This window comes from Amphichorda felina (genome assembly GCF_050947745.1).
Source record: "Amphichorda felina strain 45539 chromosome Unknown scaffold_4, whole genome shotgun sequence".
NCBI lineage: Eukaryota > Fungi > Ascomycota > Sordariomycetes > Hypocreales > Bionectriaceae > Amphichorda > Amphichorda felina.
This window is the reverse complement of record NW_028145046.1, coordinates 913,104-928,966: the sequence shown is the minus strand read 5'-3', so window position 1 is coordinate 928,966 and position 15,863 is coordinate 913,104. Positions and strand designations below refer to the sequence as shown.

General features: G+C 59.3%; 5 protein-coding genes across 5 annotated transcripts; 2 read left to right on the top strand and 3 right to left on the bottom strand.

Moving 5' to 3' along the window:
- Positions 1-2,392: 2,392 nt before the first annotated feature.
- Positions 2,393-3,336, bottom strand: ACO1O0_004051 (YoaK family protein; the record flags this gene model as incomplete). Its single annotated transcript, XM_083193493.1, has 2 exons — positions 2,393-2,988; positions 3,102-3,336. The coding sequence occupies 2 exons, from the start codon at positions 3,334-3,336 to the stop codon at positions 2,393-2,395; spliced, it is 831 nt and encodes a 276-aa protein (XP_083050441.1).
- Positions 3,337-4,687: 1,351 nt separating this feature from the next.
- On the top strand, positions 4,688-6,213 carry ACO1O0_004050 (RmlC-like cupin domain-containing protein; the record flags this gene model as incomplete). The annotated part of the gene is made up of 3 exons (XM_083193492.1): positions 4,688-5,083; positions 5,159-5,498; positions 5,564-6,213. 3 exons carry the CDS (start codon positions 4,688-4,690, stop codon positions 6,211-6,213), a joined length of 1,386 nt encoding a protein of 461 aa, XP_083050440.1.
- A 2,829-nt stretch (positions 6,214-9,042) lies between these two features.
- Positions 9,043-11,291, top strand: ACO1O0_004049 (sulfate transporter family-domain-containing protein; the record flags this gene model as incomplete). Its single annotated transcript, XM_083193491.1, has 4 exons — positions 9,043-9,376; positions 9,433-10,173; positions 10,236-10,390; positions 10,482-11,291. 4 exons carry the CDS (start codon positions 9,043-9,045, stop codon positions 11,289-11,291), a joined length of 2,040 nt encoding a protein of 679 aa, XP_083050439.1.
- Positions 11,292-11,563: 272 nt separating this feature from the next.
- ACO1O0_004048 (uncharacterized protein) lies at positions 11,564-13,507 on the bottom strand (the record flags this gene model as incomplete). The annotated part of the gene is made up of 1 exon (XM_083193490.1): positions 11,564-13,507. The coding sequence occupies one exon, from the start codon at positions 13,505-13,507 to the stop codon at positions 11,564-11,566; it is 1,944 nt and encodes a 647-aa protein (XP_083050438.1).
- Positions 13,508-14,554: 1,047 nt separating this feature from the next.
- On the bottom strand, positions 14,555-15,790 carry ACO1O0_004047 (uncharacterized protein; the record flags this gene model as incomplete). The annotated part of the gene is made up of 1 exon (XM_083193489.1): positions 14,555-15,790. The coding sequence occupies one exon, from the start codon at positions 15,788-15,790 to the stop codon at positions 14,555-14,557; it is 1,236 nt and encodes a 411-aa protein (XP_083050437.1).
- Positions 15,791-15,863: the final 73 nt, after the last annotated feature.

Genomic DNA, 15,863 nt, shown 5'->3' with positions numbered 1-15,863 from the left:
GCCTGCCAGCCGTGTCTTGTGATGTCGTAATGAATCCGGGCCGCCAATTGTGTCCCAGCTGCCCTGCATCGCTCACCTGTCAGCTTGTCACGGCAGTGGCTCTTTACGCGGCGCGACCTTGCCCTTCCACCTCCTGCATCTCATCGCCTTTCTGGCGGCCGCGTTTAAAACAGATGAATATGCTTGGAACACGCGACCAGGGCACGAACCTATAGATCCGCGTACACCTACACATCCAGTTGAGGCACTCGGCGACAAGTCCCGCCGTCGTCGCTCCCTGCCCATCGCAGCGTCTCCCCCGCAGGATCCTCGCTGCAGAAGTGCTATGACGCGCCCCCAAACCCCGGCACGCACCTGTACATACAGTAGGCCCCCCATCGACGTCATGAGGGGTCCGCAGCTGGCCAATCAAACGCCGTATCTGGTGTCACGGCCCCATGACAAAATTCCTGGCTGCGCCGTCTGGAAGGAACGAAGGCAACAGGCCTCTGAGAGTCATGGACGACTGGCAGACTGAAGTTTGTGTCCTTGCATGAGAACCTCCCAACTCTGATCACGGTCCGGCCCCTTTGTGTCGAAAACAAGATGAGAGCGTCTATATCCGTATCAAGCACCCGGGTAGCTTATTTTCACATGGCTGGCTTACAAATTACGATTGTCCACAGCAGCTGTCAGCCTCGCCAGAGCAACCCGGCCTTGCCCATATTATTATCCCCCCAGCCATGAGGTAGCGCCATCGCAGACCTCACATCGTCGTCATATTTACCTGCACCGTCGTGATTATGATCGCCGCCTTGGCGAATGTACAACCTTCTGCGGTCCACACCGCGTTCATCTCGATTAAACGATGCCTCCAGATGAAGTCTAATATCGCAAATCCAGGCAGATGGCATGGCCCGTCAGGTCCGGGCGCTACTTGATCTGTGATGTCATATGAGGCAATCACCCACTGTCAAGCACGTTTACGCACAGCTGCTAACCGATGGTGTATATTTTTATTTATTTATTTGTTTGACAGATTGAAAAATGTCGGAATTTGTTAGATCTGTAGATCTTAGTGTGGCCGTGTGCGGCGCAGGAGAGGCTCAACTTCTTTCAAGTTTGGCTGTTTTCGACCCACGCCGCCCCCCGGAGTTTCCGCTCCGAGGCCCCTTCCGGCCGAGCATCACGAACAGGGCGGATTTGCTGCAAAACCTGGAGAACCCCAATGCAAGGTGGCAGGTTTTCTGCAACGAGCCGTCGCCACGAAACTGCCTTGCTGTCTCACGCTGTATGCTAGGTGATGTCGTCCACTCTCGTTGCGCCATCGGACCGGTGTGGAAAACTTACCAACGCATACCATAACTCGCCACGTACATATGACAACAAAGGCTTGGAAGGATGATGCCACAGGGCATCTAACAGTCATTGAAGATGGAACTTTTCTGATATGACGGAGGGATCACGATTCCCGTGGCGTGGCAGACACGGCCATCCTACATTGCCATCTTGTCATATAGTGGCACTTGCACTGTCCTGTGTGGTGACGGCTGGGGGACATTATTGGATGTGAACGAGTATCAAAAGACGCACAACGCTCAATGTTGTTAATACTGCCATGCGGGGTCTGGCAGGATGGGATGTTATGATCTGATCCGTACGATCTGGTCCGTACGATGTGCAGTGGAGCAGGTATCCTGGACCATAAGCCTCCTGCGAGAAACCTGCCGGAGGGTGACCCACGCAAGCCACGTTGCGTTGACCCACGGGGGCCGGAGGAATGCCGTGGACCTCCGGTCTTGAGGGCCGGAATTAAGTGGGCCTCACGGAACCGGGTTGCGGAAGTTTATGCTTGGCATTCAGAGGGCCCCTTACTTGGCGCGTTCCATTGTCCATATTCGGATTATAGACTCGGCTCTTTCACTCTTATCCATTGGCGCGTTCGCCCCCGGCAGAGCTTACTCCCCGAAGTTGATGAATGGTTCTTATATATCTACGAATGTATATATCATCTCGGCAAGACAACCCATAACAGGCTAACATACACCCAAACTCGTAAGCACACTAAGATATATTATGCATAAATGTAGCGAGTCCTGGCGGTAGTTTAAAAGACACGCTTGTGACGAGGTGAACAGGGGATTCTGAAAGGTTGTCGGCTAAAGTAGTAGATGGGTGACCCTACCGTCACCGTCATTTCGACTGGTTAAATTAGGCGAGCCAATGGATGAATCATTTCATTCATACTCAACATTGGTTCATAATCAACATTGGTTCATATTCAGCATTGATTCATATTCAACATAATCTATCTGGCTCATGTACATGCCAGTTCTAGCGATGCATCCACACGACCCTACCAGCGTCATTCTATCCATCCAAAGCCCCCCAGCGCCTACTAATCCCACTACTCCTACTCCTCCTCCTCCGCCTCGGCCGGCCAGAAGAACCACATGACGACCATGAGGAGCTTGATGAAGGCGGCCAGCCACAGCGCGCCCATGATACCGACGGAGCTGTGGGCGAAGAGCCCGCCGCCGACGGCGCCCGCCAGCAGCAGCAGGGGCGCGGCGGCGCGGCGGTTGCGCTCGACGTTGCGCACCGCGAACAGGTCCCCGTCGGAGAAGAGGTCGCAGTAGATGCTGGTGAGGACGACGCTGGTGAGGGCGTTGTAGCGCAGGGCGCGGCTGGTGACGGCCTGGCCGCAGCTCTGGAAGCCGACGAGGGCGAGCGGCAGGAGCACGGTCCAGTCGACCGATTCCGGGTCGGAGTCGGCGTCGCGCGGGTTGAGCGTCACGATGGTGGCGGCCGCGACGGTCAGGAGCATCTGGGCGGCGAACGAGACGCACAGCACCCAGCGGCGCTTGGGGGAGAAGTGGCGGTGGAAGCGCGCGAAGAAGAAGGAGCCGACGCAGAAGGACAGCAGCGAGATGCCGGAGCGGAAGAGGCGCGTGGATACGGGCGGGTAGGCGATGGACGCGAGGCCGAGACCGACGTAGACGGTGTTGCCTAGGGTGGGGGAGGAGAGGGTTAGCTGTCATCCATGGTGTTGTCGGCCCCCCTCGTCCATGTTCACGTGGAGCTGTGCGACAAGCGGTGAGGATGAGAGGTAATTTACCGACCTGTCTGCATGGAGACAAAGGCGCCCCAGACCTGAGTGGAAGCGCTGTCGAGGAGGCCGGTGACGACGTAGCACAGGAGAAGGACGAGGTCAGCCCAGGACCGGCTGACCTCGGCGTTCAAGGACCTGCGGCAGCGGGAGATGACAGAGGGGGACTGGGATGCCTTGGGCAGCAGAGGGGACTCCTCGTCGGGGACGCCGCCGACGAGGCCGTTGAAGCCGTTGCTGGTGGTCATGGCTGAGGGCTGCTGATGGGTCAATTGAGTTTGCTGACGGTCAATTGAGATGCTGACGTGCAGCAGCACCGGAGGGCTCGGATGAGTAGAATAGAAGAGGAGAAGAATTGAGAAGAAGAGTATTAGAAAAAAAAAATATGACGCTTCAGGAGGGAAAAAAAGGGTCAAGAGCCGAGGTGCAGGGGCGGTGGGCAGAGGCCGCTTTTCCGTGGTTGCGACTTCGGCGCCAATATGCCGAGTCACGGGCTGCCAGACAGGGAAAGGCGAGGGCAGCGATGAGGGTCCTCTCGCCGAGCCGCCGTGTTATGTCCGGAAGGGCCATGGCTGGGAGAGATCAGCAGGAGCAGCATGAGGATGACGAGGCGTAGAAGCGGGCGCAGAAAGAGGTGGAGGTGGTTTGGCATGGAGGAGGTACGGAGGCAGCAAGTACCTCTGGCGTTTACGGCGAAGACGTGGGATGAAGCTTGGGCGAGACCCAACGAGACCGGATGAGACAGGGGCCAATTACAGCCGCGATAGCCCTGCAGGAGTGCGTGAGGTTGCATGAGGGCACTGAGGGCACTGAGGGGGCGCCTGAGGGGGAATCGGGGAAGCTGGACGCAGGCTGGACGGAGAGTCGGAGAGACTGGACTGAAACAGTAATGATGAGAAGATGAGTAGGCGGGTCAAACGGCAAAAGACCAGGGCCGGAGTTGGTTCGGGATTACGTTCGGGGAGGTAATATCCTGTAACAGACGCGCCTTTAATACCGCCTTGGCTTACGAACAGTAGTGCTTTGCTGATATTTGCCGTGAGTGTAATGAGTGTATAGAGTAGGTAATGAGGGTAATGTGTGTGAGAGTGTCGTACGCGGCATGTCTTGGCCGAGACCCAGCATGCTCCGATTTCATGTGCGATTCCGCTATTATGGATCACGGATCATGGAGTCCCACGCTGACTCCTCCCCCACGCGCCCAGGCCCCATGGCCCCATGGCTCCATGGCTCCAATTAATAGTACTACGGAGTACGGATATGGACGGATACTATCCGTACTACTACTACTCCTAGCCCCATGGCCCATACTCGTAGGCGTAGCTCCGCGGCTCCGTGGCTCCATGGCGGTGGAGCATTGGAGCAGTAGCAGGTACGTAGCTCTCTCCGATCTGGATGGGCTGGAGCATGGGTGAGGTGAGGTGAGGTGATGAGGTGACAAGCCCATGAGTCTTTATCCGTATTCTCTTATTAATAGTATTAATAGACGGCACACCTCCAGTCCTCTCGCCCTCTCAACTCGACCTCACCTCGCACCCACCGTCTCTCCAGATCCCTCTGCGCATCCCCCACCAACCCAATTGGCCTCGCGTCTCCAACATGAAGCTCACCACCACGCAGCTCCTCCTCGCCGGCGCCGGCATGACCACGGCGCTGCCGCACATGGACAGCCCCCGCCAGCGCCTGCTCAACGGCCTCGAGATGCCGGCCAAGTTCCTCGGGGGCGGCACCCTGCACCAGTCCAGGGCCAGCAAGAACGAGACCGACGACCCCTACACGCCGGGCTACCGCGACCCCTACGATAACGCCATCGACGCCGAGGGCAAGGAGCTGGACCCGCTGCCCTGGCGCAACGGCCTGGGCGCGTCGGTCCTGGGGCCGTGGAACCCGGACCGGTCCAGGCAGGACCCTGATCTGGTGCGCCCGCCGAGCACCGACAAGGGCAACATGGCCAACATGCGCTGGAGCTTTGCCGACTCGCACATCCGCATCGAGGTATTCCTCCCCCGGTGCCATGACGGTGTTACTGACAGAGGAGGAAAATGCTGACCAGTCTCACCCACCTTGCAGGAAGGCGGCTGGACGCGCCAGACGACGGTGCGCGAGCTGGGCTCCAGCGTGGAGCTCGCGGCCGTCAACATGCGCCTCGACTCCGGGGCGATCCGCGAGCTCCACTGGCACAAGGAGGCCGAGTGGGCGTACGTGCTCGAGGGCGAGGTGCGCATCACGGGCCTCGACTACGAGGGCGGCAACTTCATCGACGACCTAAAGAAGGGCGACCTGTGGTACTTCCCCAGCGGCGTGCCGCACTCGCTGCAGGGCCTGGGCGAGAACGGCACCGAGTTCCTGCTGGTCTTTGACAGCGGCAGCTTCTCCGAGGACTCGACCTTTGTCCTGACCGACTGGCTGGGTATGATCCCTTTACAGACGATTGGAATTGGGCCGCTGAAGCTGACTCGTTGCCCCCCCTAACAGCACACACCCCCAAGTCGGTCATCTCCGAAAACTTCAACCTCGCCCCCGAGGTCTTTGCCCACCTCCCCCCCTCGGAGAAGTACATCTTCCAGGGCTCGCAGCCCGGGTCCATCGAGGAGGAGCGGCCGCGCGGCAAAGGCGTCAAGCAGTCCAAGTACAAGTTCTCCCACCGGATGCTGGAGCAGGAGCCGGTCAAGACGTCGGGCGGCGAGGTGCGCATCGCCGACTCCAACAACTTCCCCATCTCCAAGACGGTCGCGGCGGCGCACGCCATCATCGAGCCCGGCGCGCTGCGCGAGATGCACTGGCACCCGCTGGCCGACGAGTGGTCCTTCTTCATCCGCGGCCGCGCGCGCGTCACCATCTTCGCGGCCGAGGGCACCGCCCGCACCTTTGACTACGGCCCCGGCGACGTGGGCATCGTGCCCAGGAACAACGGCCACTTTGTCGAGAACATTGGCGACGAGCCCGTCGAGATGCTCGAGGTCTTCCGCAGCGACCAGTTCCGCGACTTCTCGCTGTTCCAGTGGATGGGCGAGACCCCCAAGCGCATGGTCATCGACACCATGTTTGCCGACGACGCCGAGAATGCCAGCAAGTTCTGGGACAAGGTCAAGGACGCCGAGAAGGATGAGATTAGGAAATATTAGGAGGGCCCCCCTGTGGATGGCCCCGTGGCCTCGTGGGGGTTTCAGATCTACCACCATGGTAGATTGACTGGCATCCCCCATCTACTATTATTACTCTCCCATCTACGAGTACCACCAAAGACTGTCATTGTCTCCTTGCCGTTTCTATAGGACCATATCAATACCAATCTAGGGATATAATCTATGGATAGCGAGTACGTGCGTCAACCATTCTCCCTCCTCCACTTGTGCTCTTGGGCACTTGATGGCTGTATTACTCAGGCCAGTTCCCTCCCCCCCCGGCTCTCCCCTAACCCACAACCAGCCATGCTCTGCTCGTCATTGATCTTTTGACGACTTGCCCGTTCTATTCCTGTCCGCATCCCCCCCTGCATCACGCAAGTCACAATCAATAATCAAGATAATGTACAATGCATTGATAACGCTGCTGCAACCTCGCGATGCAGTCAGTCACACCGATCAACTGTCAAGGGCTACCCACACCCACACACCCACACGGTCGAAAATCGGCATCAGTAAGTTGCCGAGAGCCCTCCGATTGCACAGATTGCGGGGAAGCATGTCCGTGGCGTATCATAGCCATCGATCCAATTGGGCCAGCAAAGGGCAGCGAACCCATGGTTATGGGTGACGATCCGAGGAGGAGGTAGAGGAGGCCATGATGCTGGTGGTGGTGGTGGTGGTTGGTGCGTACTATGTACCAAACGGACATGGTGGTATTCTTATTATTGTGTGTGTGGGCGCCTTCACAAGTACCTGGGAGTTCGGGAGTCAAGAGGTGGGAATGAGACAGGTCTCATCCCCGGTTCCTACGACAGTGGGCATCTGTGAAATGATGTGACGAGGCCCGTGATTCGAGGCCCGTGATTCGAGGGCGGTGGCAGGATGGGGGATCTACACTATCAGTTGGGAGGCCTTGGGGCAGAGGCAGAGGTCTCAAGAATACGACTGTGTTGATGCCATTGAAGCAGGATACCGCAAGACACCACGAGGTAAACGCCGCCGTGTGTATGCAGCCAGGGTCGAGGTGCATGGTATTGTACATAGTATTATAGCAGTGCATGTGGCCAATTCGATCGCCCACGGCCAGAATAGGAAGGTCGTGCGATCTACGTCTTTGGTCTCCGAGTGCCTCTTCTTGATCTGGTACTTGATGCAATATGGGATGGCAGGCTGGCAGCTCAACGAGCCTCTTACACGGGCGTCCCCCCGATGAAGCCCGCCCCCCCCCCCCTTCTTCCGAATCCCCCGGTGAAGGGCTGACCTGAGCAGATCCGGGGAAGACTCGGTATCGTCAGCCGGGAGTGGAGATTTATCGGGCTCGATCTCGTAGTGTTGTTAGTACCGAGTAGTACTCAGCCAGAGACGACGCGTCCCCTCTTCTACTACCCCTTCCCAGGAGCCCGGGTAAGCGGCACTGGCTGACGGCGAGCGGGGCTTGGCGGCGGTATTGTGGATATACGGTGGATATATGGTGGATATATGGTGGACTCTGTGGACAGGCCACGGATCACGGTCGATGGTTTGAATTGTTGATCGCTGGATGGGCTTCTCCATAATTGCGGCCCGTCCGGTACGGAGCTCCCTTCCGCCGCGGATGGCCATGTCGTGCCGCTGCCGTCTATCGTAATACGCATACTACTACCCGTACTGCTCCATAGTACTACTAGTGCTAGTATACATACGGAGTGGTAATGTATTAATAAGACCAGAGCCCATGCCGCGTGTTGTCTCTGCCAGTCTGCGTGCTGTCTCTGAGCCTTGTCTCTGCGTGCCGGTTCCGAGCGTGACGCTGCACGTCGTACCCGATACTGTAACGATGCTGCAGCGTCGAGCGCACCAGGCACACACTGTGGTAGTACGAGTATGGTGTTTCTTCTAGATGACGTCCACGCCTGTCTCTCATCCTTCACTCTGTCTCATCCGCCGGCACTGGTCTGCTCCTCACCGAGAAAGAGGGGGGACGGGGGACGGGGAGCGTATACGGATATCCATGGCCGGCCCTACATGGGAGTTGCATGAGGGGGCTTCCAACCACCCCCTCCTCCAAGTCTCCAAGTGGTCATGATGGGCCACGATGGGCCACGATGGACCACGATGGACCATGGCCATATGCCGGCGTCATGAACCGTCATGCCGCCGTCCGTCTATCACAGCTCCTCCCGCTCCTCCATGGTCGCTGTCTCGCCCCTTGGACGTTTAGGGCCTCCCTCAACAAAGGTCCAAGCTCCAGCTTCCCAGTTCCTAGCTAACAAGCAGCCGGCTCCCCCAGCTCTCCCAGAGGGCGACGGCCTGGGACTTGTCGCCCCCTCACCAAATACATGTAAGCGGAAGGCAGCAAGGCACGCGGTGAGGCACACCCATCACGCGGGCAGCCTGCGACGGGGATACGATGCGTGTGAGTGTGTGTGTGTTCGGACTGGCTTGCTTGTCTCGCCCTGAGGGGACGATCCAATGGATGTAGACGGATGCGTGTACTTGCAACGGATGTATCATGGCTGTCTGCTGTCTATCTTGCGTGGCTGTCTGCGTCTGTCTGTCCTATCTGTGTGATGCCCGCTGACGGCATCTCGAGTTGACGCCTTAAAAGGCCGGATGTCGAAGCATCGTCACAGGAGCATGGTTCTAGTACTACTCGTACACCTCTTGCACGCTCTCCCCTTATATACTGGGTTGCTGAGCCTCGGGGAATCGTTGTAAGCTCTGGTCCATCTCGAGTGAACCTAGGAGTTGACAACAAGTCGTTCTTCCTTCCCCCCAGGTCTCAGGGTACCCATCTACACATCTGCACATCTACACATCTCTTCTCCTCCCCCCCCTTCTCCCACCATGGGATACTTGGCAAAGACCAAGCAGCGCATGGCCACGGCCTACCGCACCGACCCCAACATCAACCGTGTCAAGGGCTGGGTCGAACCCGTCTCGAGACGCCTGCCCAGCGCCACGGTCGACTACCTGGTCGAGAAGCTGCCCGTCGTGCAGTGGCTGCCGCATTACCACCCTCGCTGGATCATCCAGGACGTGATTGCAGGCATCACGCTGGGCGTCATGTTCATCCCCCAGGGGCTGGCCTATGCTAAGATTGCCACCATCCCCGTCGAGCACGGCCTGTACTCGTGCTGGCTGCCCTCGGCCCTGTACTTTTTCCTGGGGACGTCCAAGGGTAAACCACATGGTCCTCAGCCCATATATGTATGCTGATGCGTGTATGTGTAACAGAACTCTCCACCGGCCCAACGTCCATCCTCGGCCTCCTGACCGCCGAGGTCGTCAGCGATCTCTCCAAGGAGGGCTACTCGACCAACGCCATCGCCTCGGCCGTGGCCTTCATGGTCGGCGTCTACAGCATGGCCATCGGCCTACTCAAGCTGGGCTTTTTGCTCGACTTTGTCTCCGCCCCCGTTCTGACGGGCTGGATCTCGGCCGTGGCCCTCGTCATTCTGCTGGGCCAGGTCGACGGCCTGGTGGGACTCGATGCTGGTTCTGGCACTGCCACCATCATCCGCGACGTCCTGGGAAACCTCGACAAGATCCAGCCCCTTACCCTGGCCATTGGCTTCACGGGCATCTTCCTCCTCCTCGTCCTCGAGCACGTCGGCAAGCGCTGGGGCAAGAAGAGCATCTACCTCAAGATCTTCTGCACCAGCCGCGCCGTCGTCGTCCTCATCATCTACACCCTCATCTCGTTCCTCGTCAACCGCGGCCGCGACCCGGAGGACTTTAAGTGGGAGGTGGCCGAGGTCGAGACCAATGGGCTCTGGAGGCCTCGCGTCCACGACAGCACGCTGCTGCAAAAGGTCGTTGGCCGCTCCTTTGCGCCCCTGATCGCCATGGCCGTCGAGCACCTGGGCGTCGGCAAAGCGTTTGGCCTGCGCAACAACTACAACATTGACAAGAGCCAGGAGCTCTTCTTCCTCGGCGTGGAGAATATATGCAACAGCTTCTTCGGTGCCATGACGAGTATGTTTCCCCTCTGTCACTACTCCCTCCTATCACCAGTGACCGACTGACACCACAACTAGCCGGTGCTGCCATGTCGCGCACCGCCGTCAACTCCGAGTGCGGTGTCCGATCCCCCGTCAACTTCCTCTTCACGGCTGGCTTCATCCTCCTGACCCTCTACGAGCTGGCCCCTGCCCTGTACTGGATCCCCAAGGCCACTCTGTCCGCCATCATTGTGAGTGTTCCGTTCTGCCTCCCCCCCCCCCCCCCCCCCCCCCTTCTTCCATTTTACCCCTGACCACTCCCAACTCACACATGTCCCCCAGATCATGGCCGTTGTCCACCTCATCTCCCCCCCGCGCCTCTTCTACCGCTACTACCGCATGTCCTTTGTGGACTTTGTCTCCTCCATGCTCGGATTCTGGGTCACGCTCTTCACCTCCACCGAGATCGGCCTCGCCACGGCCGTCGGCTTCAGCATCGTCGTCACCCTCCTGCGCCTGGCCTTCCCCCGCAAGGTCGCCCTCTCCAACATCGAGACCTCGCGCGAGAAGTACACGGCGCCCGGCCCGGTCCCGGCCCCGGACACCCTCGACGTGCCCCCCGAGGCCTTCTACGTGCGCTTCACCGACGACCTGCTCTTCCCCAACGCGGAGCGCCTCAAGGCCGCCGTCGTCGAGGCCGTGAAAGTCCGCTACGAGCCCGCCTCGGCGTCCATAGACCTCGCCAGCCCGGACCGCAGCTGGAACGTCTCCGACATGAAGCGCATCCCGCGCCTGCGCGCCCGGAGGGGCATCCAGCCGCTGCGCGCCGATGGCTCTGGCTCTGCCGTGCTGCGCCACGTCGTCCTCGACCTCTCCGGCGTGCCCTTCATGGACGTGACGGGCACGCTGTCGCTCATCGAGCTCAAGATGGAGCTGCGCCGGTACGTCGGGCAGGACCTGCAGTTCCGCTTCGTCGGCCTGGCCGAGCCCGTGCGCGAGCGGTTCCGCCGCTCGCAGTGGGAGTTTGCCAACGAGGGCGAGGAGAGGACCGAGGGCGCCGATGTTGTCTACACGTCGCTCGAGAATGCCCTGTTTCACCGCGAGGGGAGTGATAGGGACGAGGTGGTGGAGGAGAAGGCTCTGGAAGTCTAACTAGACGGTGGTTTGCCCCGTTTTTTTGTTTTTGGTTCTCTGATATTATTGTGAATTTCAGTTGTCCATGTTAGCAGGCCGGTCCGGATCTAGTTTTCCCATATCATGATGGTAGTTATTAGATAGCTTTTCAAAATATTTCAAAATTTACATGTATGCATCAAACCACAGACGCCATCGAGTAATTTCACCGCCACATGCGAAGAGTCTTCGGTCCCAGCATGGCCATCTCCTTGACATGCTCCCTCCACTCCGCAACCAAGTCCCTCTCCTCACCCTCCCCCCTTCGCCTTGACCCCATACCGATACGGCTTCTCGTCCGCGTAGCACGCCGTCTCCGCCTCGTCCGGCACCTCCCCCTCCAGGATATAGCGCCTCGCGATCCCGTCCGTGCAGGCCGACCTGTCCCTCGTCGAGTGGCCGTACCCGTGGTGCACCACCAGGCGCGCGTTGCGGCCCATCTCGCCCAGCAGCCTCCGCCCGTTGCGCAGCGGCGTCGCCGGGTCGTACACCTCGGCCACGAGCAGCACCGGGTGCCGCAGCGCGTTGCCCAGGGAGCCCCGGTACACCTCGGCGGGCCGCGGCCAGTACGCCGTGTAGTGCTGGCACGGCAGCGCGCCCAGGAACCGCGAGTTGCCCGCGATCCACGACGTGCTCGTCATGTTGGCCCACAGCGACTCCCACCAGTCGAGCCCATCCTCCGGCAGCGGCGCGTCGTACGAGTCGCCGCAGATGACGCTGAGGGACAGCTCGTCCGAGTCGGCGCGCCGGCGGGACGCCGGCGGGAGCGTCGGGTCGTAGCGCCACGTGTTGTGCTCGAGGAACTGCGCAGCCAGGGTCGTGTTGCCGGCCTCGAGGTCGAAGAGCATCTGGGCCAGGGTGGGCCAGCTCTGGGCGTTGTACATGGCCGCGTAGATGGCGTCGACAATGGCAGTGTACGTGACCAGGGCCGGGCCGCCAAAGTCGGTGTAGCCGGCCATGGGCCGGTGCATGAGTGACGAGAGGAGGGTGCCCATGCGTTCCTCGAGAGCCTCCAGGGTCACGGGCCTGTCGCCGACGGGCTTGGCCAGGGCGCAGTGCTCGGGCCCGGCGTCGATGCACTCGCCCAGGAAGCCGTCATGCCAGGCATCCGTGGCGTTGTCGAGGGCCGTCCACCCAAACCCCGCGAGCAGGCGGTGGTCGCGCACGTACTCTGTGCCGTCGAGGATGATCCTGCCCACGCTGTCTGGGAACATGTTGGCGTACGTCTGCCCGATTCCCGTCCCGTAGCTCACCAGGTAGGCCGTCAGCTCGTCCTCGCCCAGGGCCAGGCGGATCTGCTCCAGGTCGCGCGCCACGAGGGCCGTGGTCATGAACCGCGGCAGGTCGCCGTCCCTCTCCCAGAGGCCGCGGAAGATGGCTTCCGCCATGGCGTCGGCGACCTCGAGCTGCGCCCTGGGGTCGGCGGTAGCCTCGCGGTACTGGCCCGTGAAGAGCGACCAGTGGTCGCGGTCGGCATTGTAGGGAAACGCCGAGATGGCGGGCAGCGAGGCGTTGACGCCGCGGGGGTCGAAGCTGAGCACGTCAAGGGTGCTGTTGCTGAAGCGCCTCGTCACGTCTTCGCCGGCCCGCCAGAGATACTCGGTGCCGCTGCCGCCAGGGCCGCCGGGGTTGAGCACGATGGTGCGTGATGACTTCTCTCCTGCAGGCGAGGAGGTTGACTCTCTGTCAATGCGCTTCAGGCCCGAGACCTGTATCTTGTTGATGGCGAGGCGGACGATGCGATGTTCAGAGGCGTTGCCATAGTCGAGGGGCACATCGAGGTAGCCGCATAGATAGATGCCCCGTCCCGCGTAAGGATCCTTGCTCGTGCCATGGTCAGCGTCAGAGGTGGCATTGGCCCAGCTCCAGTTGTCTGGGTTTGGATCGTAGAGCGCTGCCCACGTCTTCTCGGGATGGGCGTCGTCTAGCTGTGGTAGCAGTGTGGCGTTTGTGCAGGGCATGAGGAGGAACGGATCGTCTAGGCGCGGGAAGCGGCCATACGGGTACAAAGCGGGGGATGGGCCATGATGGTCGGGTTTGGCGGTGAGGCAAGGCCTGTTGAAGGTGGGCACGATGCGGAAGACACAGAAGAGCACCAGGCACACGACCGTCACCACGTAAAAGCGATGTGACCGTTTACTGCGTATGTCGTGAATGGGATCGCCATGGGCGGCCCACGACGTCTTGGTGATCATGGCGTGTTGTTCGCTCGCTGAGGCACCGTCTTCCACTGTCGGGGTCAACAGTTGTTGTGAAGAGAATGGGAATGCAGTCGCAGACCGAGGTAAGATAAAGCGAAGTGAGTTGGAGTTAAAGGGCCAAAACTTGCCAGGGCTATCCGCGCGTATCTGACCCGAGGCCACGTAAGAACCTTGGTCTCCTCATACTACGTACTCGCCGCTGGCGAAGGGTTCCGTACATACTCTAACCCATCTCATTGAGGTTTTTGATTCTGCTGACACACGAGAATGCGTTTTTATTAGTGTATTAGCCGGGTTTATACAAAAAATCTCATTATGTGTAGTACTAGTAACAAGAGTAACTGCATGGCCAGCCCCTCTCTCTCTACACCCAACGCACTTATATCTAGCCACGATCAAGCTATACTAGCATCCGCATATCGGCAGCCTCGATTACATGCACAATCGCATACCTTTGAAAACTCGGAATCGTAGCCTTGGCGTCACGTACAAGAGATGCGAAAAGGCTGACGCAGCAAAATGCAAGGCTGACGCAGCAAAACGCAAGGCTGACGCGGCCATGGTGAGGTGACGCCTCACCAGATAGCCTCACTCAACGAACGCTGCAGACCCACAACACACCAAATCGTACAGAGCACACCTGCAAAGTCAGTGTAGCAAAGAACATCATCTCCTGCGCGTTGGATAAAAATACACATCGTCGATGCCAGTGAATCCCATGACCTATGACGTCGCCGATTTAAGGTCACAGCAAGGCACGAGTTAGCATCTCACCTGACTGCACCTGCAGGCCACCCGCCAGCGTCAGGCACCAGGTCCAGCAAAACATCAAGACGAGACAATACAGGTAATACTCACCTTGAAGACTGAGGCGCATGGCTGATCAGCGCGAGGGGTCTTGGGCACGAGCAGAGTACGACAGGCACAACATGACCAGACTCGACGGAGCGTGAGGTTATCGTGTGTTTATAGCCATCATTAGTCATGAGATACTTAGTACAAATAGGTTCACATATATACAGTGTCCAGAGTCCAGTTCCTTCATATCCTTCCCTTGGGCCTTTTGCGCATGGGTTCTGGCGATGGTTTCTGGATCTTGCTGTGTGCCTCATCAGGGCTCCTTCGTGTGCCGCACGGCAGCGGTCCCGCAGCTCGGTGTGCCCCACGTGGGGGTGGTGAGCGGCGGTTCGGTGAGGGTAGCCTTCGGCAGAGGGCCGACTTCTTGTAGTGGAGGTACGAGCTAGTCGTCACGCCTTCCTGTCTCGGTGTGGGCGTGTCGGACTCGACGGTGTCATTACCATCGTACTCGACGGTGGCATGGCAATGGATTTCATTCATGGTATCGAAGGCGTCGAACGCATCTTCGGGAAACTGTGCGGTGACAAGGTCATCATCCTCATCCTCGACAGCATGGGGAGGGAGGTCTTGCTCCTTATCATCCACCGAGTCAAGAGATGAGCGACTCTCCGCACAATCAGAGACGGACGTCACAGCAGTGTCAACGCTATCCGACTGCCAGGTCTCGTCGTCGTCATGCATCATAGCATGGCGAAAATCGAAACCGCAGGGTCCGCAATCGGAGCCCGAGAAGGACATGGATCGTGACGGAGGGTTGGTCGACTGACTTCGCGACTCCAGGTCGTCGCTCGGTGAGGGTGCTGAGCACTCCGACACGGTCGAGTCGGATTCGGGGGGGGAGAGAGGGCCGTTCATGACACCAGCTTGATGGTGACAGGAGTCGGTATCGAGGGAGTCGGGTTCATCCTTCAGGATGGAACCGTCAAGGAGGAGGGAGTACGGCGCAGAGGCATCATCGACGCTGCTGGCCGTGGTGCTTGCCGTGTGGACGCTCGTGGTGTCAGAGAAGGACGACCTCGCCGAGTACGCACGCTGTTCGTCTCGAGCCATGTACCCCTCCGGAAGGTAGCTAGCAAAGTATCGTACAAGCGAATCGAACGACTTGGTACGGAACAGCTGGATGGCGTAGTTCCAGTGCGGCGAGTCCATCAGCTTGGGGTTGGCGATGATCTCGACGGCGAGCGATTCCAGAGACTCATGGAGCTCACGGAGCCGCTGCCCCCGCCGGTCAGCCATTAAGCGGTGGAACTCCTCGGTTGAGTCGGCCTCGTGGGAGATCTCGTAGACGTCGGCGTGGAAGGCTTCGGGGTCTTGGAGGGAGAAGGTGTAGGTGTTGTACTGGTCGTGGAGAGTGGTGAAGAGGTCATCCCTCTTCAGGCCAAACTTCCACGCAGGCCAGGCGATGTCCGGGTCGTCCATGTTGAAGAGAGTGCGGTGGGGGTATAGGTAGTCGTAGATAACGAGAGCGAGAAGAGACGGCGAGACACAACTG